This window comes from Phyllobates terribilis, unplaced genomic scaffold (assembly GCF_046119375.1).
Source record: "Phyllobates terribilis strain yellow unplaced genomic scaffold, ASM4611937v1 Scaffold_9__5_contigs__length_417890890, whole genome shotgun sequence".
Lineage (NCBI taxonomy): Eukaryota > Metazoa > Chordata > Amphibia > Anura > Dendrobatidae > Phyllobates > Phyllobates terribilis.
Window position 1 is genome coordinate 320,848,961 of NW_027362769.1, and position 23,787 is coordinate 320,872,747.

Consider the following 23,787-nt stretch of genomic DNA (forward strand, 5'->3'; position numbering starts at 1 on the left):
CAACACGCACATCATTTTTTTAAAGGGTGTTTATGATGCCCATAAAAAAAATAAAAATTATACAGTATGTTCATGTATACCCCCCAGGGGTAAATGTTTGTCAGCCCATACACTTAGTGCATGAGCATTACAAGTATAGGAGGCCCTCTCCTTTCTAATGGGAACATTTTTTTATAAGGCCCTCCTCCACCTCTCTTCCAAGGGGCATTGCAGTGCCTCTTAACTTTTGGTAACCCTTGCATTCACTGCATAGGCAAACAAAATGGGAGACCCACTTCCTAATAATGGGAACATTGTTTTCAGGAGGCCTTCTGACCTCCACGTCTCTTCCAAGGGGCATTGGAGAGCCTCCAAATTTTTGGCAACCCTTGCATTCACTGCATAGGCAAACACAATGAGAGACCCACTTCCTAATAATGTGAACATTGTTTTCAGGAGACCCTCTGACCTCCACGTCTCTTCCAAGGGGCATTGGAGTGCCTCCAAATTTTTGGCAACCCTTGCATTCACTGCATAGGCAAACACAATGGGAGACCCACTTCCTAATAATGTGAACATTGTTTTCAGGAGGCCCTCTGACCACCACGTCTCTTCCAAGGGGCATTGGAGTGCCTCCAAATTTTTGGCAACCCTTGCATTCACTGCATAGGTAAACACAAGAGGAGACCTACTTCGTAATAATGGGAACATTGTTTTCAGGATGCCCTCCTCTAAGTCTCTTCAAAGGGGTATTGGGGTGCATCCAAATTTTCAAAGTGGTATTGGGGTGCGTCCTAATTTTCGGCAGCCATGGAACTCACTGCATATGCAATAACAGTATAGGAGACCCACTCTTTAGTAATGGGAACAATAAAACATAGCTGGCAGATGGCTCTCTAAGAATAGTGAGGGCCGACTGCTGGCCCTTTAAGAGTAGTAAAGGCCGCCTTATGGCCCTATAAAAATAGGCTTTGTAACTTTCAGAGTCCCTCCTTCATAAATGAAACACGATGTGTCTGAGGATATCTCACACACCACATGGCCAGATAAGGTTGTAAAATGTTAAAATGACATTTCCTGGTCAATGCATTTGTCACGGTTGAAAGCAATGCAAAAGTGAAAAAACGCATCAAAAACGCTACATGTGAACATAGCCCAAGGTGTGGAGGAGCATTTTTGTATTTGTATATTTATTTTGCCTTATATACAAGTCATTACCCTGGAAAGGATGTTCCTTAACATATTTCCCAGGAAAATCCATTTTGGTTTCGTTTTTGTATGTTTTATTGTGAGTCCGTAAAAGTGGCTTAATACTCTGACAACGTTGTTGACAGCAGTGACCTGGGAGTCAGAAATGCTTCCAGGGGTCTTCTCCATGCTGTCCCCATGTCATTTGAGCACTGTTCCCTTCAATTTGGGCAATTTTTAGGCCCTCTGCAGACCGCCAGGGGGAGCAGCCTGAAAAATGCTCGAGTTTCCCATAGACTTCCAATGGGCTCGTTGCTCGGGTCGAGCACCCGAGTATTCCAATGTGCTCGACCTGAGCAACGAGCACCCGAGCATTTTAGTGCTCGCTCATCATTAATAATAAAGTAACTAATGACCCAATAAGTACAGTTGGTAAATGATTTGTTTTGATCGAATTGTGTTATTCTTTCTTGTCACATTTCCATTGGTCATTTTCTGCTACCAAATGGTACTATAATAAAGACATTTTTGTTTCTCCAAACAGTCACTACCTGACACCAGAAGTCAAAATCGAAATCTACAGACAATAGGCTGTAGAGTTTTCCATAAATATAATTTACAAATTGTGTGACTTACTGTAGAACAATAAATATTCTGTATCCATAACTAGGCTGCGAGTGTGGGGCTCCTGAGACAGCATTTCTATGGATGTCTGTATAGAACCAGTACTCACACTAAATGATTTCATCTGATAGCTTAACTCAACTGCAGAGGCATGTATGAAGATTCCAGAAGAAGTTTTATTCTTGCTAATTGTGTGACTTAGAACAATAAATATTTTGACTCCATAACTAGGCTGTGAGTGTGGGGCTATTGAGACAGCATTTCTATGGATGTCTGTATAGAACCAGTACTCACACTAAATGATTTCATCTGATAGCTTAACTCAACTGCAGAGGCACGTATGAAGATTCCAGAAGAAGTTTTATTCTTGCAAATTGTGTGACTTAGAACAATAAATATTCTGACTCCATAACTCGGCTGCGAGTGTGGGGCTCTGGAGACAGCATTTCTATGGATGTCTTTATAGAACCAGTACTCACACTAAGTGATTTCATCTTAAAGCTTAACTCGACTACAGAGGCATGTATGAAGATTCCAGAAGAAGTTTTATTCTCAGGCTGAATTCTTGTATTATGCACAATAGCAGTAGCTGCAGTAGGTAAAAAGACAATTCTGAATGAGAGCTATACAGATATGAACTTCAGACGAAGATGACTGATGAACACTGACACAGGAGGAAGTTGTTACTTACATCCGAGCTCGGCTACAGGGAGAGAGACAGGACAAACTTATAAAAGGCAAACTGATACCATAGCAGTGTAACAGCAAAAATACAATGGCAATACAATACTGCATGATTCCCAAGTAGTGGGACAAGACAATAAATGTACTCAGTGCAGAGACGTAGCTATAGGGAACGCAGAGGTAGCAAATTCTCCTCTACCACCAAAGTAATAAGGTGCTCTATTACTGATTTTATTTGCAATGTTGCACATGACTTGCCCCTCTAATGCGGAGTGTTTGGCAGAACAGCGGAGCGTACTCATGGAGCTGTGTGCTGAGCTGAGCACAGATATATAGGGGTTCTCAGGGTGGCAGTTACCCACCATTGCTTTAGGTGATTATAGCATGTTTAGTGTGCCTTTAAATGGATGGCCATAAAGTTGCTGAGCATGTTTGAGCTTCTATAAGCTTTTATAGTATTTCATATCTTTCTTAATTTCCACGTTATTTACATACATTTCCATCAAGTTGGATGTAAGTGTTTAACTCTGAGTTTATCTGACTCGACATTCCTTATGATACATTATTAATACCAAGATGCATTTTATTTATTACATTTTTTACAATTTTACTCTATACATATGGCTGCGTTAATGAGGAATGTCATTTCCATATTGAGCTAATGACAGCGGTTATACAAAATGCACAAATTGCCTTTATTCTACAGGTCTTGAATCTCATTATTGCATATAATACAAGGAGTTATAAAACAATTTACTTATCCATACTTAATCCAGATTTAAGTTGTACAGATTGGTTCACTTGCAACGACTGCACCAAACCTGCACTCGGCCTTAATGCAATATATGCTTGTCTTTTTCATGTTTTGTTATATGATTTGATATGTAGAAGAAATGCAATATTGTAGCTCTTTTACCAATGTGTATTGCCACATCAGAACACTCAACTTCTCTTAAGACTTCTTTCATGCATTGTGACTCTTTCCCGACATATACTGTACTCTATCATTCCCATACAAGGCGGAGGACATTAATGTATTCTTTTGACTTAGTGTTAATATGTATTTTAAATCCTTTATTTTTTATTGCATTGTAATAAACTCCAATAAATTTGATGTTTTAGATTTTCCTTGGCAGTTGCTGGATTTTTTTTCATTTTAATTTCTATGGTTCTTTTGGCACCATCTAGCTGGTAAGCATCAGCGTAAGGGATCACTCACGCTTGTGTACAAATAATCGGTCCTATTCCCATCCAGGAGAGTGGTAGGATTTTTTCTGACTTGTCCTCCATGTGCAATCCACTTTTTTACTCAGCAGCTATGAATCTTTTACAAGACCATATACAATTTCCTGTGCTACAGAATTGTAATGTGTCCATAAAATCGGATACCATACTGATGGCTCTCTATGGTGGATGGCTGCCAAGGCATCAATCTAGACTGCGGACGCTGTCAGGGGTATACCTTATGAGTGTATTCTCCCAATAGGCGTCACAAACACAGTGTGTACTGATTTGAAATGCTACTTCCACTTTCATAAACTTTGGCAAAGTGGAGATTATCATGAAGTGCTGGCTGCGGTCATAGAAAGGATGACATCCAGAGAGTACAGGCAAGGTTTTCTTTATTCACACCAACGCGTTTCAGCACCAGACCGGCGCCTTTGTCATGGTGAAAAAAAAAATTGTTGACACTTGTTTTTTTTATCTTGTTTTTTTTATCTTGGGACCGAAACGCGTTGGTTGTATTAAAAACCTTGCTTATCCTTTCTGGATCTCATCCTTTCCATGAGCGCAGCCCGTACATCATGATAATCTCTGCTTTGCCAAACTGCTATCTGGATAATACTCTCCTCCAGCCATGGGATGCAGTTACGACACATATGACTTCTACAGATGTTATGTCCTTACACAACCCTTACAGGTGAGAGCTACCATCATGATCTCCCCCATCTTGTAGTGTCCGAAAATTATGGGAATGGTCTCTCATAACAATCACTCTTTGCACAATGATGGTGGGATTTTTTATGAAGTATGTAGCAATCACTCACAATTAGCAGTCTCTCAATAGCAATAATGGAATCTTCTTATTTCAAGGCTATACAAAGTCTTTAATATTTAAAAAGGACCTGTCACTCGCTCAAACAATTTAGTTAAATACTTTTTTAAAATCCCTGTACTACCTTGATTCTGCCACTCTTTTCTGCTTTGTGCTGCCCCACAGCACATTTGTTTCTTCTGGCGCACAGTATGTGAGATCTCGGTTTGTAGGCCAACTGTACGGTGTTCTTAGTCTTCTCTTCGGGTGTGTGCTTTCACCTCTCCCTCCCCAACTCTGAAAATCACAACTCGGCAGTGTCTGAGACCGCTAGACTATTACATCAGCTTCCGAGTTGTCATTGGCAACATTTGGAAGGGAGGGGTGAAAGCATACGCCTCCATAGAAGACTAGGAAGAAGAAACACCCTGTTGGACTGCAAGCAGAAATTTCACATACTGTGCTACTATACCCCCAAATGTGAGTATCTCTGCAATAGGTTGGCACAGAGCAAAATGGGAAACAGCGGCAGAAGCAGGGGAGCTCAGGAATTTTTACAATGTATTTAATTCATTTTTTCTTAACAAGTGACAGGTCCTGAATAATCTGCAGCTTTAATGAGACCAGCACAGTCTAAACTTCCTGTTAAGGTATGTTCAGTTTTGTTTATGTGGATTTTTCTAGCTGAAAAAATATCCATATGCACAAATCAAATTAAAAAATGCAAGTTTTTTGGGGTGTATTTTTTAAATGATTTTTGGGCATGGGGTGTTTGTTCTTCTTCTATTAATTCAATTGTACATTTACTGTGTTTATCTAAGCAGAAATGCCTCAAGAATTGACATGTGGCTACTTGTTCAATTTTTAAAAAAATGTGGAAAAAAACAGCACCATGTGGACTATAAGTCTTTGTTTTCAACTGAAGGCAATATGAAGCTTATTCAAAGAGTTTTTGAAGAATTTTTAGATCAGAAACTGCTCAAAAATCCACATAAAAAGCTCAGTGTGAACATACCCTTAGTCTTCTTTTTGGTACACCAGTCACACTCTGGAACCTTTCAGGTTTCTCTGGATATATTTGGCTGGGCTGGATTATCTTCCCATTTGTTTCAATATGTCTTTGTTTTTCACAATTCCACTCTCTTTCTGTCACTTCTTCATCACTGTCACCTCTTTGTTGTGGTCATCTCTTTCTCTCCACTGCTATGACTCCAGTGATGTGCTCCAACTACATACAGGATCATTGTGCTACCTACTTAAACAACTGAATCCTGTCTTCTTCTGATTCTTCCTCCTTAACTGTCCCTATAACTTCTCTGAATCTGAGATACAACCTTATTTGTGTTACCATAGCATGCAGAGTAGATATTAAAGAAGTTGTCCAATACTTGGTCAACTCCTTGTCATACCTCACGCTTGACCCCAATAAAATAAAAACACTTATACTCACCTCTTGTGCTGGTGCCGTTCCCGCGATGTCGGCACTCGCCCTCCTTAGGGCTCCCGTGCTGTTGTTGTTGTGACACGTGACCCCGACACCCAATCAGCGCTGGCATCACTGTCCCCACCTCCTGTCAAAATCGAACATGAAGAGGAAGTCCGAGATCAGCTGCAGCCCGGACTTCCTCTTCATGTTCAATTCGACAGGAGGTGGGGACAGTGACGCCAGCGCTGATTGGGTGCCGATGTCACATGTTACAAAAACCGCACGGGAGCCCCGAGAACGCGAATGCTGACACCGCTAGAATGGCGCTGGCATGGTTAGTAAATGACTTAGTAGTAGAGTTGAGCAAAAAGATCACCTTTTCTGCTTAATAGGCCTGGCACCATGTAATGCGCGTGTCACACTGCAACGATGATGTCACTCTGGGCCTGCTAATCAGAAGATGTGCTGGAGACTCTGGCAAGTGGGAGAAGGCTCCCAGGGCTCTGGATCACTGTACTCTGATCCTAAAGATGGCATTTATTATTTCTTTTTAGTTATTAACTTCTTTAATAATATAAGTAAGGAATAGTTATTTAATATTCTTTTGCAAATTACACTTAGTTGGCGTTCACACAGGCATATGTTGAACATTTATAAAGGGTCATTTAGATCTTACACATTTATGGCATATCAACAAAACCAGCATCAACTTGTATTAATGTATTACTCTATACAGTCTAGTGTTGATATTAATGACACCAATGTGAGAGTAATACATTTATTATATATACATGATGTAGTGCCTCCACAGAAATATGGTTATAGCTTTGTGTCTGTAATCTCTCCTGGCTTGTTCAGTGTATTTTTCCTTTTATCTACTGCATTAAGGAGTTTCTTTCTTGGTCCAAGTTGGATGTTGATACTCTGCAGATCTTCATTAGAACACATGAGAAGAGAATCTAAATCAATTTTCTCTCTCAGAAGCGTGACATGTAATTCAAGTAAGCCATTCGATGCCAAGAAGACCTGAAGAGAGGAACTTTCTTCTTCTGTGTCTAGTTCCATGTCATCTACAATCCAGGCCTCATTGTCGTCAACATCGTTACCATTCTCGTTGTCATCATTCGCCACAGCCGTAAACAATTCACTGTTGACTTTGAAGGCCATGTCATCTTCAAGTGTCAAAGTGTCACCAAAATCAGTGTTAATACCTGATATCTTGTTTCTTCCAAAAACCATGTTCCCAAGACCAGGACGATTAAAAATAGATTGCTTTTCTTTCTCCTCTGAATCCATATCCCCCTCTTCATGTTCATTGAAGACATCGGTGGCCTTCATACGTTGACCACTAGTGTTTTCATCTTTGGCAAACACTACATTGCTCATTGTATTGTTGTCCATTGTGTTTTTATCTTTCCTTTTTAATTTGAACTGCAATGTGTCCTTCAGACCCCTGGTCAATGTGCTTATGGTCGATGGCGTTGAAAACTGGGTGCCTACGGAGCCTGAGAAGGTTCCTTTCGATGCATTTACTGTACCCGTCTTGTTCCTGTTGAAGTTTTTGTTCATCTGGCTCTGATGTTTCTCTTGGAGCTTCTCACACTCTTTGATCTTACGTTCTGCATCTTTCATAGCCTGATCTTTTAACCTTGAGACCTTCTTAGGATTCAAGGATGTTTGCTTACTGGCTGCTCCATCCAAGATTTTGACACACTCTTTACGGTCTTTCATGATAGCCACATCCAGTGGTGAACGGAGCTGGTTATCCAGTGCAAAAATATTTGCTCCAAAATTAATTAGGAATACCACACAGTTAGTATGGCCTTTCTCTGCTGCATGATGCAATGGTGTGTTTCCCCATATATCGCTTTTGTTTGGATCTCCTCTGAAAGACAAATGGACAAATAAGGATCAGTAATTATCCTCAAATGAGAACCTTTAGATCTTGATGTTAATGGTCTGTAACTAAACTTCCACTAACTATAGGACTGCGTCAAAATGGCACAAAACCTATAAACCAGTCTATGATAGCAAAATGAACACCAAAAAGATGCACAACCAAAACACCCAATATGCAAAATCGACGACCCTTTTTATTGACATCACACAGAGCTTCTTAGAGACCTTATCCATGAACTATTGTATTCTTGGGTTTTAGTTCACCTCAGTAAGACGAAAGGTGTTGTGACGACACAGCTTTTCTTCTTAATTATGCTAGACATACTTTCTGATGGCCAAGATCAATATGCCTTTATTTTTATGTTGACGTTTTTTAACCTGTGTTCTTCTTTGGTTGATTAACACAGGCTATTGTTTTAATAATCCTAAATATTGACACTTGAGTTAAGATGTACTGCAACTTATTGTCTGCAAATCTTGCAAGATAGGGTCATGGAGCAATACTGCTTGATAATGTGCTGATTACGTATTATACCAGCCCAGGGAGTTGTTGATTTGCTGAGCAATGGATGACAAACTATGCAAGTTGATTAAATGTTCAAACAATGAGTCATGAGCTCCTTCCACCTTCATCCCTGGCCCTTGACCTGTGAATGATGGCTGCAAGGACAATTGTGATCTATAAAAAGGAGGTCTCTGCCACCATTCGGTGTCATTCTACAGCATGTTAGCTTAGGGAACTTTGGCCCTAGCTGGAGGAATACAGATCGGCTCCATTGACCATTGCTGAACCCTCAGAGATGTCTTCTTGAAGAATCCAGGTTGGGATAATCAGGTCACCTGGTCCCAGACTTCACTGCTCCTAGCTAGTTTCCTAAGCTTGTCATTACCTTCTCTCTTTGGGGGCCTGCCAAAAGCGGGGTGCAACTCGTGGAAGTAGTTGGCCCTGGAAGCCCCAAAATCGCAGCTACTCTATTCTTGGCAGGCTAGCGGAAGGGTGAGGACTGTGTAATGTTGTATCATCTTGGGTATTTGCTGGTACTGCTCTATCTGTTTATTGTCTGCTTTGTTGTTCAATAAACTATTGCCACACTGTTTTACCCTCACCCTGTGTTGTCTGAGTAGTGTTACGCCCACGGAAGGTGTATATATGTACAATCTACTATATAATTGTCTTATCCAGTCTGTCTGTCTGTCTGTTTATCTGTCTGTCTGTCTTTCTGTCTGTCTGTCTGTCCTGGAAATCCCGCGTCGCTCATTGGTCCGGGAGCGGCCAATCAGCGCCGCGGGATTTCTGAAAAAAGATGGCGGCCATTAGCGGCTCATCTGGCGGACGGAGGTCAGCGGCGATGCAGCGGGGAGATGAGCGGCGCTAGCAGCACAGCTACCCCGACCGGCGCCGCTGACCTCCATGCGGCTAACGTCGGAAGATCAGCGGCTTGGCCCGCTGATCTCCCGACAGCAAGTGTGAACGGAGGACCGGGGAGCGGCGCCACCGGTCGGGATGCTTCTGCTGCGTGCAGCCGCTCATCTCCTGGATTCTCGCAGCAGAAGGAGCCGCACAGGCAGCGCCGCTCCCCGGTCCTCGCTAATACGGAGCCGCACAAGCAGCGCCGCTCCTGGGCCCACACTAATACGACGCTGATTGGTCGCGGTGGCCGGCCGCGACCAATCAGCGAAATGGGCTGCAAATTTAACCGCCGCTCTGCTGATTGGTAGCGGCCGGCCACCGCGACCAATCAACGAGATGGGCGGCAAATGTAAACGCCGCTCTGCTGATTGGTCGCGGTGGCCGGCCGCGACCAATCAGCGAGATGGGCGGCAAATTTAAACGCCGCTCTGGTGATTGGTCGCGGCCGGCCACCGCGACCAATCAGCTAGATGGCCGGCAAATTTAAACGCCGCTCTGCTGATTAATCGCGGCCGGCCACCGCGACCAATGAGCGAGATGGGCGGCAAATTTAAACGCCGCTCTGCTGATTGGTCGCGGTGGCCGACCGCGACCAATCAACGAGATGGGCGGCAAATTTAAACGCCGCTGTGCTGATTGGTCGCGGTGGCCGGCCGTGACTAATCAGCAAGATGGGCGGCAAATTTAAACGCCGCTCTGCTGATTGATCGCGGCCGGCCACCGCGACCAATGAGCGAGATGGGCGGCAAATTTAAACGCCGCTCTGCTAATTAATCGCGGCCGGCCACCGCGACCAATGAGCGAGATGGGCGGCAAATTTAAACGCCGCTCTGCTGATAGGTCGCGGTGGCCGGCCGCAACCTATCAGCGAGATGGGCGGCAAATTTAAACGCCGCTGTGCTGACTGGTCACGGTGGCCGGCCGTGACCAATCAGCGAGATGGGCGGCAAATTTAAATGCCGCTCTGCTGATTGGTCACGGTGGCCAGCTTCCGCGACCAATCAGCGAGATGGGCGGCAAATTTAAACGCCCCTCTGCTGATTGGTCGCGGCCTGCTACCGCGACCAATAAGCGAGATGGCCGGCAAATTTAAACGCCGCTCTGCTGATTGGTCGCAGCCGGCCACCGTGACCAATCAGCAAGATGGCCGTCAAATTTAAACGCCGCTTTGCTGATTGGTCGCGGTGGCCGGCTGCAACCAATCAGCGAGATGGGCGGCAAATTTAAACGCCGCTGTGCTGACTGGTCGCGGTGGCCGGCCGTGACCAATCAGCGAGATGGGCGGCAAATTTAAACGCCGCTCTGCTGATTGGTCACGGTGGCCGGCTACCACGACCAATCAGCGAGATGGGCTGCAAATTTAAAGGCCGCTCTGCTGATTAATCGCGGCCGGCCACCACGACCAATCAGCGATATCGGCGGCAAATTTAAACGCCGCTGTGCTGATTGGTCGCGGTGGCCGGCCGTGACTAATCAGCAAGATGGGTGGCAAATTTAAACGCCGCTCTGCTGATTGATCGCGGCCGGCCACGGCGACCAATGAGCGAGATGGGTGGCAAATTTAAACGCCGCTCTGCTGATTAATCGCGGCCGGCCACCGTGACCAATGAGCGAGATGGGCGGCAAATTTAAACGCCGCTCTGCTGATAGGTCGCGGTGGCCGGCCGCAACCAATCAGCGAGATGGGCGGCAAATTTAAATGCCGCTGTGCTGACTGGTCGCGGTGGCCGGCCGTGACCAATCAGCGAGATGGGCGGCAAATTTAAACGCCGCTCTGCTGATTGGTCGCGGCCGGCTACCGCGACCAATCAACGAGATGGGCGGCAAATTTAAACGCCGCTCTGCTGATTGGTCGCAGCCGGCCACCGCGACCAATCAGCAAGATGGTCGGCAAATTTAAACGCCGCTCTGCTGATTGGTCACGGTGGCCGGCTACCGCGACCAATCAGCGAGATGGGCGGCAAATTTAAACACCGCTCTGCTGATTGGTCGCAGCCGGCCACCGCGACCAATCAGCAAGATGGCCGGCAAACTTAAACGCCGCTCTGCTGATTGGTCGCGGCCAGCCACCGCGACCAATCAGCGAGATGTCCGGCAAATTTAAACGCCGCTCTGCTGATTAATCGCGGCCGGCCACCGCGACCAATCAGCGATATCGGCGGCAAATTTAAACGCCGCTCTGCTGATTGATCGCGGTCGCCGGCCGCGACCAATCAGCGGTATAGGCTGCAAATTTAAACGCCGCTCTGCTCATTGGTCGCGGTGGCCGGCCGCGATCAATCAGCGAGATGGCCAGCAAATTTAAAAGCCACTCTGCTCATTGGTCGCGGTGGCCGGCCGCGACCAATCAGCGAGATGGGCGGCACATTTAAACGCCGCTCTGCTAATTGGTCGCGGTGGCTGGCCGAGACCAATCAGCGAGATGTGCGGCAAATCTAAACGCCGCTCTGCTGATTGGTCGCGGTGGCCGGCCGCGACCAATCAGCGATATAGGCTGCAAATTTAAACGCCGCTCTGCTCATTGGTCGCGGTGGCCGGCGACCGCTACCAATCTGCGATTTTGGCTCCAAATTTAAACACCGCTCTGCTGATTGGTCACGGCCGCCGGCGACCGCTACCAATCTGCGATTTTGGCTCCAAATTTAAACACCGCTCTGGTCATTGGTGCCGGCCGAGACCAATCAGCGCGATTGCCGGCAAATTTAAACAACACTCTGCTGATTGGGCGATTTTATCACCAAATTTAAACAAGCTCTCTGGTCCTCACTAACACAGTTCGCTGATTGGTCGCGGCCGCCACCTGTGACCAATCACCGATATTGCCGCCAAATTTAAACACCATTTTGCTGATTAGTCGCGGTTGCCGGCCGCGACCAATCAGCGATTTTGGCGCCAAATTTAAACAACGTTCTGCTGATTGCGCCCGGTCGGCCGCATACATATTCTAGAATACACGATGCGTTAGAATCGGGCCACCATCTAGTACTTTTAATAACTGTCCAGAAAACACTCATTCATCCAATACCTATTCCTCTTCCACCCCCATACTCTTGCATCTTTGGCTTAGGCTCAGCAGGGTATACATTTGTTCCGAAAGGGGAGAATGGAGTAAACTAATGTCTGTAAACATCTCAAAAAGAAGCTTAACCACTAGTAGAATAAAAACATTGGGCATTGAAGTTTAACACCCCTGATCCCTCTTACCGCTGACATTATCTGTTGGAGGAGAATTGGGAAAGTCCTTTTAAAATTTGTGAGTTTGGGCGACTTTGCTCTCATATATTTAGGAAACGTTAAGCCTTATTGCACAATGCAGATTTTCTGCAATTTTGGTATGGGCATTCTATCCAACAGCAGGAATAGATCCAAAACTGAAGAAAAGTGCCAATGAATGACTTCTTCTCTTTTGCGGTTCAAATCCTGGTTTTAACCTGACAGCTGTTACATGCTGAGGCACTGGCTGCATAATTTATGCTAGATATGCTTGACTTTGAAACGCTGCCGGCGTTTCGGAGAAAAAACATACTTTAAAAGCCACCAGGAACTGAACCACATAGAAGGCTGGTCAGACAGGTGGGTCTTCACTGGCTTCTTCCCAATGGCTTCCTTGGAGTGACAGGTTTCTCTCTATACATGTAAAGACCTATCACTCAAGGGGAGTGGATGGGGAGAAGCCACCAGGAACCCGCCTGTCTGACTTCAGTCTCCCGTGCGGCTCAGTTTCTTGCGGCTTATAAAGTATATTTTTCTCTGAAACGCCGCCCCATTTCATAGTCAAACATACTTTGCTGAAGTCATGGAGCCAATGCTTCATACATGCTGCACTTGAATCGGCTGTCAGGTTCCCTTTAACTGCATTCACTAAAATTTGCAATGTAAGACAGGATCATTCTGTAAAAAATGATTATAAAGATGTATAATAGTTAAGTTGCTATTCCTAAAAATATTGAAGGTATAAATAGATTTTCAATAGGTTAATGAATGAGTGCAATTTACACTCTTGTGAAAGGGACACTGCATTGATATAATTACTAGTAATTTCAAGATGAACATGCCATCACACCACTAATGGAGGAAAGTTCAAGATAAGCATGACTAAAACTATGATTGATTACACATGACATTTTTTTATGTGATGTGCTACTTTTAGATTTAAGGATCGCGTATAACTTATTATTTCTGGAGAGTAGGTGCAGCATTAAAAAACGTTGGTTTAGAAAACCTTTGATCAAATACTCTGTTAGGAAGTTCTAAGTTAATAAAGAGAGATCACATATTCATGACCTTTACCTTTGACTGCAACTACATAATGCAGTTCAACTACAAAATTATACTGTAAGGACAAAAGTATTGGGACACAACTTAATTATTTAATGCTGGTTTTTCATTCATTCCCATCGCCCCTGGGTGTATAACATCCGGCCCCTTGCTCCGCCCGGTGTATAATCTCCAGCCCCTCCTAAATATTCCACCATCACATGTGAGTGATATTGTTGAGAAGTGGAAGGAAACGCAGCAACTCAGCCACAAAGTGGAGACCCTGTAACGTTACAGAGCGGGGGGTCAAGTGCTGAGGAGCAGAGGGCATAAAAGTCGCCAATGCTCTTCTGACTCCATAACTGCATAGTCCAAAATTGCTCCAAGACCTTCATGGCATGGGTTTCCTTAACAGAGCAGCTACATACAAGCCTTACATCACCAAGCACAATGCCAAGCATAGGATGGAGTGTAAAGCCGCCACCATCTGGAGCAGTGGACACGTGTTCTGTGAAGTAATAGATCATGCTTTTCTATTTGGCATTTGATGAGCGAGTCTGCTTTTGGGGAATGCCAAGAGAATGCTATCTGCTTGACTGAATTTTGCCAGCTATAAAGCTTGGTGGAGGAGGGTAACACTATGGGTTTGTTTTGGAGAAGTTGGCCGAGGACCGTTAGTTCTAGTAAAAAAAATCTTAATGCTTCCAATTTTATGGGAACAGTTTGGAAACATTCTTTACTGACTATACTTTAGTGCACAAAGCAAGTCATAAAGATTATTGTAGAAAAACTTAACTAGCCGCTACAGAGCCCTGACCTCCACTCTATGGAGCACCTATGGCATGAACTAGAATGGAGATTGTGAGCCCGACCTTGATAAATGGGAAAAAAATCCCACAAACACCTCCAAAATATTAGAGATCTTGTAGAAAGCCTTCGCAGAAGAATGGAAGTTGCTTTATCTGCAAAGTGGGGACCAGCTCCATATTAATGCCTATGAATTTAGAATGAGATGTCATAAGGCTATTGTACTTGTTACATGTAGGAGTCCTAATACATTTGTCCATATAGTGTACCTAAACTCTGGATGATCACTCAAGCTGCAGTGACAACACCGGAAGTCTATAGGAGAACAGCTATGAGCAAATCAACAATGAAGTCACTGGACAAGGTCTTCAAATCAAGGAACATTTCACTGGCAATGAAAACACAGCTCGTACATAGTCTGGTCTTTTCTGTGGTAACATATGAATGCGAAACTGGATGACAAAGAAACAAGACAGAAGAAGAATCAATGCCTTCAAAATGTGGTGCTGTAGAAGGATGTTATCAGTGCGATGGATGGCAAGAAGAACAAGCAAATCAATTTTGGAACAAATCAAGTCAGACATGTCACTCGAAGCAAAGATCACCAAGTTATGACTTGTCTACTTTGGACACATCATACAAAGAGAGCTATCACTGGAGAAGGACATCATGGTTGGAAGAACAAGGCAAACCGGCCATGACAAAGGCTTGATACTATCAAGATAATGGTGGAAAAGACCCTGGTGGACCTATTTAGGCTTGCACAAGATTGATCTTCGTATAGTGTGTTCATCCATCAAGTCGCCATAGCTGGAAATCAAGCCGAATGCCGTTAAATAAATAATAATAATAATAAACTCTGGAGGACCCTTGTGCAAGGTCTCAGCAGTGAACTACTTACTTAGGGCTCGTGCACACAATCTATTTTCTCGAATGAGAGCCCCCTGTGGTTTTCACAAAGAGCAATCATACCTATGATATTCTATGGGGCTGTGCACATGTCTCATTTTTTACTCAGACCAAGCGGTCTGCAGAAAAAATCGTAGACATGTCAGATTTTGATCCAAGTGTTGGATCAAAATCGGCAATGCAAATCTATGTGTCCATGAAAAAACATTCAAGTGTGGTCTGATACTCCCGAACTCACAGAATGGAGAAGGTGGAGAATTTTTTTCTTCTCTCTATGTCCGAGAAATAAGTGACAATGATTTAGAAATGGTATTATTAATTTCAGGGTTGTGCCGAGCCCGAAATTATGGTCTGATGTAGGCACGAGAGGGCTTGGTAACGGAGAAGACTAAGCAAAGGAAGAGAAGATGAAGATAAATACAATGAACCACACTAAAACTTTCTTATTTGAAAAATACCTGCCCCAAAGTTCAACCGCTACCACTATAGGGAAAAACTCTAGTAAGGTGAGAATTTTACACAATCCTTATTCTTTCCACGAATCAGGCCATGTACCTGCGCACCATTGGTCTCCAAAACTGTTCCGAAATTGGCGGTCCCTGTAGGTCCAGCAAATAAATTTAAATCCTGGTTAGAAACCTCCGCGGACATAAAACACATATGACCTTTGAAAAGTCTTCCAAACTTCTAGGTCTGCAAACAAAGATTGGTTAATTCTAATTTTATAAGTAGGAAGGGAATCCCCTGTAGTTGTTAATGACAAACACTGTGAAAATATTTTGTCAACGGGCATAACCCGACAAGCGAAAACCAATAAGCCCAGTAACGATTGCATGTATAGTAGGGTTACCTTCCTCACGGAACAAAAACCGTCAATCAGGTGCAAGAGTTTCTCAATCTTATCCATAGGCAGATGGAAGATCATTGCTACTTCGTCAATTTCTATTGCTAGGAAAGACAGGGTAGTAACAAGACCAACGGTCTTTTCTGCGGACAATGGAACACCAATACATTTTGCAGTATGTTTAAATCCGTTGAGTAAATACTGGCAAAAATTTGAATCTTCTGGACCCAAAGAAGTCATACAAATAATGGATAATAGACCTACTGCTAGATTCAGACTTGACAACCCAATCTAAAAAGGAACTGAAAAGTTCAAAATAAGTAATAACAGGAAATGGAACAACCCATAAGTAAACACTAGGGATGAGAGAGCACTAAAATGCTCCGGTACTCATTGCTCGAGTCGAGCAAATTGGAATGCTCGAGTGCTCGACTCGAGCAATGAGCCCATTGTAAGTCTATGGGAAGCTCGAGCATTTTTCTGGTGGCCCTCCCCAGAGGTCTGCAGGGGGCTAAAATTGCTGAAATGGATGGGAACAGTGCTCAAATGACATGGAAACAGCATGGGGAAGAACCCTGGAAGCATCTCTGACTCGCAGGTCACTGCTATGAACAATATTATCAGAGTATTACACCATTTTTACGGACTCACAAAAAAACATATGTAGCGCCCCGAGGGTTCGGTTGCTACAGGGGTATTGCACCTCAACAAGAGGTGTGATATTCCACTCCCAGGTAAGGATGGAGTATGGACCAGGGCTCAGTTAGCTGCATACACCACACACACCCCATTTCCGGGGGACAGCTCTACGGTGCTCCCATTTATATATATATGCAGGCACATCTGACCATGTCCCTGGCTGGAGTGGGGAGGGGGGAGAGAACCCAGTGATGTAGGAGCAGGAGGGGACGATTTCTGGAGCATAGGAAGGAGCTCATTGGTTGCAGGTCACCTGAGCTCAGACACAGTGAAGCAGATAAAAAGGTGGGGGCCATCTTAGGAGGGAGTTCTGTGAGAGGAGATGGCAGGGAGCAGAGCTGCTGCATGGGCTCTGCTCCCTGGGCAGGCCTAGCACAAAGGCCGGAGCCTGAAAGGAGAAGAGGAGAAGGAGAAGGAAGAAAGGTGGAGAGAAAGAGGAGCAGAAAGGCTCCAGGAACAAGAAGGCAGAAGGGACCCTAAGAACCCACGAGATAACGGGTGAAGGGTCGGGCAGAATAAGGGTACCGGATTCCCAAGTTGGTGGAGGTAAATCATCCCTCAGCCAAAGACCGGAGGTCGTGATCATCTATTGGTGCGACCCCCCTGCTACACCCACTAGGAAGGCACCACATAGGGTCAGGGAAACCGGCGACAGTTTTCACCAAGAGAAGGCCCAAGGCAGCTGGACTGAAGTGTGGTCACTGGTGGGGCACGAGAGGCCAGAGAAAGGACAGAAGGGGGTCCTGTGCCATACTCCTGAATTGCCTGGGGGTTGACCGAGCTCCTCACCTGGTGGACGCAGCACGGCTTGGGCAGACATTCCCTGCAGAAGTGACTCGGATAACAACTGTGAGTAAAAGACCCTGGACTGCATCACTGACTCTGTGTTTCTTGCCGCGCCAGCACTAACGGTACTGGGACGCCCTGCACCACAACCCCCACCATCTACGCTCACTGCCCTGGGACTACACTCCTCCCATGGGGAGTTATACTATTCTCTGCTGCACCCACAACACCAGCCTCAGCAGTCTGCCCTGCAGCGGCGGTTCACTCTGACCGCAATCCACGGGTGGCGTAGTCGGACACTCATAACTATACTAATAGACTGCCACAGCATTTGGTCTGACCACCCTGAGCCACGGGACCGGGTTGCCACTACTACCCCCACCAGCACCGTACACTAGAAGGCCCGGTTCCGAGTACCCCACAGCCCAGGGGGCGAGTCACATACATAAAACCAAAATAGATTTTCTTGGGAAAAAATGTTAAGGAACATCCTTTCCAGGGTAATGACTTGTGTGTAAGGCAAAATAAATAATCAAAAACTAAAATGATCCTCGACACCTTGGGTTATGTTCACACGTAGCGTTTTTGATGCGTTTTTGCACTTTTGCATTGCTTTCAATGGTGAAAAAAACATTTACGAGTAAATGTCATTTTAACATTTTACTACTTTATCTTCCCATGTGGTGTGTAAGACATGATCAGACACATCCTGTTTCATTCACGAAGGAGGGACTCTGAAAGTCACAAAGACTATTTTTATAGGGCCATCAGGCGGCCCTTACTATTGTTAGAAGGCCATTAGCCGCCTATGCTTTGTTGTTCCCATTATTAAAGAGTGGGCTTTCTATACTGTTATTGCATATGCAGTGACTGCAAGGGCTGCCAAATATGTGGACGCACCCCAATACCCTTTTGAAGAGACATAGAGGAGGTCCTCAGTAACAAAATGTTCCCATGATAAAGGAGTGGTTCTGCTATACAGATATTGCGTATGCAGTGACTGCAAATACTGCCTAAATTTAGGAAAAACCCTAAGACCAATTTAAAGACACATAGAGGAGGGCCTCGGTAACAACATGTACCCATAAGAAAGGAGCAGTTCTGCTATACAGTTATTGCATATGCAGTTACTACAACGGCTGCCTAAATTTGGGAAATGCCCAATACCAATTTGAAGACACATAGAGGTGGGCCTCAGTAACAAAATGTTTTCATTATAAAGGAGCGGTTCTGCTATACAGTTATTGCGTATGCAGTGACTAGAATGGCTGTCTAAATTTGGGAAATACCCAATATCAATTTAAAGACACATAGAGGAGGGCCTCAGTAACAAAATGTTCCCTTTATAAAGGAGTGGTTCTGCTATACAGTTATTGAATTTGCAGTGACTGAAACTGCTGCCTAAATTTAGGAGAACAAGGACGTGGATGTGGTTGCTGATGGTGGCAGTTGCGAGTGTGGAACGACAGGTGCAGAGTGAGAGGCATCTTCGCATGCGCCATGGACTGGGGATCCGCACAACAGCGGAATAAGCAGTGGTGTCACTCGCAGACACTGTTTCTGGACCCTGGCGTTCGGCCCATCTAGTCGGGTGCTTTGCTGTCATGTGTCTGAGCATGCTGGTGGTGGTCAGGGTGCTAGTTTTGCTACCCCTGCAGATGCTGGCCTGGCAGATGGTGCAAATAGCCTTTTTGGAGTTATCTGCAGAGTCTTTAAAAAACAACCAGACTCGGGAAGACCTAACAGTTTTACTGGCAACTTCCGTCATATTTGTGTTCCGGGGAACGGTTGCCCGCCTTGTGTCTGCGGCCACCACACTGCTTGTTCCTGCCTGTTGTGGTGCTACGCCTCCATCCCCCTGTTTACTACTGTCCTCGCTGTGCATGACACCTTGCCAGGTTGGCTCAGTGACTTCATCATCCACCACCTCGTCTTCCACTTCCGCACCCTGGTCCTCCTCCTGGCTTTCTGGCAATTGTGTCTCATCATCATCCACCTCTTGTGACAGTAATTGCATTTTCCCACCGCTGCCTTCATGTGACCATGGCTGCTCAAACATTTGGGCATCACTACATGCGATCTCCTCTTGCCTGGCTGAGACTTGACCATGTGGAAGACAGGGTGGTGCTGGTGGCAAAGTGACTGGAAGCATTATCTGCTATCCAACCAAAAACCTTTTGACACTGCTCTGGGTTCAATAGTGGTGTGATGCGGTCCTCTAGTAATGGCACAGGAAGGTCGGGCGACAAGATGTGGGTGTTTGTTGTGCACAATTTCAGCTTGCCCACAGCCTTGGCCTCAACCTCTGCATGCACCATCACCATCACGTCCACTTCCCTGTTCCTTGCCATGCGCCTTGCCTATTTTAAATGGAGGACAATATTTTCCCCAGTCGCTACAAACGGCTCGATTTGTGCCACAGTTATACAGTATGTGATATGTCTGATGGACACCCACAGTTTTAAATAGCTGCCTAGTAGTTTCCTATTATTCAGAGTGACGATGTGTGAATAGCTTCACTGACACACTGCTACAAACTGTAAATGGAGGACAATATTTTACACGGTAACTACAAATTTCTGGATTTTTATAGCTGTAATATGGGATCACGCTCTGATGTTGGAAAAGATCTGGCTGTATTCTGCTGTGCTAAAAAGCAAATGGAGCAGTAAAATGTTGGACTCTATTACTTTTTTAGAAAATAATCAGGATTAAGATGAAAAAAATTAGCTCTGGCCCCTTATATCTGGGGCTATGTGTACAGATATCTGTAACAGCAGGAGCTGACAGAACATGCAATGGACACTATTGTGCTGTATAGTGTTCACAATCTCTGCCTGCCTAACTCCTGCTATCACCACTGAATATATGTAGCTGGCTTAGTCCTCAAAAGGACTGTTAGTTCAGATGTATATATACAGTGCCTACAAGTAGTATTCAACCCCCTGCAGATTTAGCTGGTTGACACATGCGGAATTAACTTGGCATTGTGACATTTGTACTGTAGATCAGCCTGGAAGTGGGAAATGCACTGCAGCAAATTTTGTTTTTGTTTTTTTTTTTAAAAACGTTAAAAGTTAATTCAGAGTGTCATTTATTATTCAACCCCTCAAACCACAAGAATTCTGTTTGGTCCCCCTAAAGTATTAAGAAGTAGTTCAGGCACCAAGAATAATGAGCTTCACATGTGTGGATTAAAGATCTCTTTTGCCAGCCTTTTCTGACTATTTAAGACCCTCCCCAAACTTGTGAACAGCACTCAGACATGGTCAACATGGGAAAGACATAGGAGCATTCCAAGGCCATCAGAGACAAGATCGTGGAGGGTCACAAGGCTGGCAAGTGGAACAAAACCCTTTCCAAGGAGTTGGGCCTACCTGTCTCCACTGTTGGGAGCATCATCCGTAAGGGGAAGGCTTATGGAACTACTGTTAGCCTTCCACGGCCTGGACAGCCTTTGAAAGTGTCCTCCCGTGCCGAGGCCAGGCTTGTCCGAAGAGTCAAGGCTAACCCAAGGACAACAAGGAAGGAGCTCCGGGAAGATCTCATGGCAGTGGGGACATTGGTTTCAGTCAATACCATAAGTAACGTACTCCACCGCAATGGTCTCCGTTCCAGACGAGCCCGTAAGGTACCTTTACTTTCAAAGCGTCATGTCAAGGCTCGTCTACAGTTTGCTCATGATCACTTGGAGGACTCTGAGACAGACTGGTTCAAGGTTCTATGGTCTGATGAGACCAAGATCGAGATCTTTGGTGCCAACCACACACGTGATGTTTGGAGACTGGATGGCACTGCATACGACCCCAAGAATACCATCCCTACAGTCAAGCATGGTGGTGGCAGCATCATGCTGTGGGGCTGTTTCTCAGCCAAGGGGCCTGGCCATCTGGTCCGCATCCATGGGAAGATGGATAGCATGGCCTACCTGGAGATTTTGGCCAAGAACCTCCGCTCCTCCATCAAGGATCTTAAGATGGGTCGTAATTTCATCTTCCAACAAGACAATGACCCAAAGCACACAGCCAAGAAAACCAAGGCCTGGTTCAAGAGGGAAAAAGTCAAGGTGTTGGAGTGGCCTAGTCAGTCTCCTGACCTTAACCCAATTGAAAACTTGTCGAAAGAGCTCAAGAATAAAGTCCACATCAGACACCCAAAGAACCTAGATAACTTGGAGAAGATCTGCATGGAGGAGTGGGCCAAGATAACTCCACAGATCTGTGCCGGCCTGATCAGGTCTTATAAAAGACGATTATTAGCTGTAATTGCAAACAAGGGTTATTCCACAAAATATTAAACATAGGGGTTGAATAATAATTGACCCACACTTTTATGTTTAAAATTTAATAAAATTCAACTGAGCAACATAACTTTTTGGTTTGTAAGATTTATGCTTCTGTTCATAAAACCTACTCTCGTTTGCAGTTTGAAGGCTCTAACTTATTTGCATCTTATCAAGCCAGCTAAATCTGCAGGGGGTTGAATACTACTTGTAGGCACTGTGTCTTGCTGTGGAATACCTATATCTAACTATTACACCGCAAATTCTATCCCTCACACACCTCTCCCTACTCTGCCTGTCTGAAGGTTAGACTGTGACGAGCCTAGTGTCACCAGATCTTATATAGACCTGATGATGCTGTGCGGCCAACCAATCACTGTAATACCACAACCAACATGGCTACAGCATTACAGTGCGTGGCAAGCAATCCATGCTTGTTCACTGACTCTCTAAAGAGCGTTAAACATGCAGGGCAGGTACCCGAGTTCCCGCTCGAACATCCCGGAAATACTCGCCGTGTGCCGAGCATCTCGAGTAGTGAGATGCTCAGGCGAGTACCCAGCAGTGTCGAGCACGCTCGCTCATCACTAGTAAATATGTGTCAAAATAATAACTATCACCAGGTAGGTGGAAGCAATCAGGGTGGATTTGGTAATAAACGAAAAGCTCACTTGATATCGGATTTTGCCAGCAGAGCTCCAGCTCCAGCCTCCCGGACCAGCACAACCGCTCTATCGAAGGGGAAACTGAAGCATTTACCAATGTACTTGCATCATTGATCGAATCCCCATTGGAGTGGAATAAATGGTAAATAAGTCTAAAAGTGCCTGGGTCTTTTTTTGGAACGACACCCAACGGGGAAACTCTGAAGTTCCGAAAGGGGGAATAAGAAAAGGACCAACTATCCTGCCTAACTCAACCTCTTTTTTGATTTCATTATTGAGGTCTTGGGGTGTTTGCGAGCAGATTGTAAATTCCTTGCAAAATTAGGGGAACTATTAAAACTAAATGGGATGAAAAAACTGTGGGTGAAACCGAAGCAAAGCTGGCCAGCCGCATCTTTGTTAGGGTACTGATCTAACCAAGGACTCATCGGGGTTATTCTCACCGGCGTCCTTGGGGTCTTCGTGTTCACCAGGGGGTTTGGTTGGTAATTTACCTGTGGCATGGGAGCACTGGGCCACAGGGTGGGCACCCCTACATGCATAACACTTGTGTTTATATTTATACAACCCAAAAAATAGTCAGTGTCCCTCATTAAACATCCATCAGGCCCTGGGTCTCCGTACGACCACTGAATTTTGGCTTGCTGCTGAGAGTTGACCAGTAGCTGCTGCTGAAAAGGGGGGTGTTTTTGGGACATGAGGTGAAGCCAAACATTGGTTGCTTTAACCCCTCAGCCCATGCCAGGTTGCATTGCCAGCTGCCTCCGGAGCTTCTCATCATAACACCACCATGCAGTGCCGCCATGGGATTTGTAGGAGTTATACATCATATCTTGATATTTAAATTATTCAGAATAGCGTTCCGGGTGCTTTGGCCTATAATACGACCTAAATCAGCAAATGCCTGCAACCAATTATTCATGGTTTTTGCTACCTTTTGCCTATATCTATCAAATGGTTTACCAATAGGTCTCCTTTCCTTGACAACTGTATGTTGATCTACTGATATTAATGACCAAATATCAATATATTCATTGCACCAAATTTTGTTCCTAGTCCCATCATCTAAATGAGAGCCAAGAGGGCTAATCCCACAGAAAAAATAATCTTTATATATGCTAGTAAAAGGGCGTACGACATTATTATCATTATTTATTTTACTACCTGGCGCAGATAACTGCTCCAATAATGCCTTAAGGGCAGGAGCCAAGCCGGAACCTTCGCTTTTCCCTTCTTCCAATAAATCACCCTCACTGACATCTGTCTCTGGAGAAGAGACTCCAACAGAAGGA

The 23,787-nt window shown here is 44.9% G+C and overlaps 1 protein-coding gene across 1 annotated transcript in view; it reads right to left on the reverse strand.

Moving 5' to 3' along the window:
• Window positions 1-2,317: 2,317 nt before the first annotated feature.
• Window positions 2,318-23,787, reverse strand: part of ANKS4B (ankyrin repeat and sterile alpha motif domain containing 4B) — a 39,077-nt gene continuing 17,607 nt past the window's right edge. Inside the window, exon 2 of the mRNA XM_073647958.1 lies at window positions 2,318-7,821. Within this exon, the coding sequence (XP_073504059.1) occupies window positions 6,756-7,821 (1,066 nt within the window). The 3' untranslated portion in view covers window positions 2,318-6,755. The remainder of the gene's footprint in view (window positions 7,822-23,787) is intronic.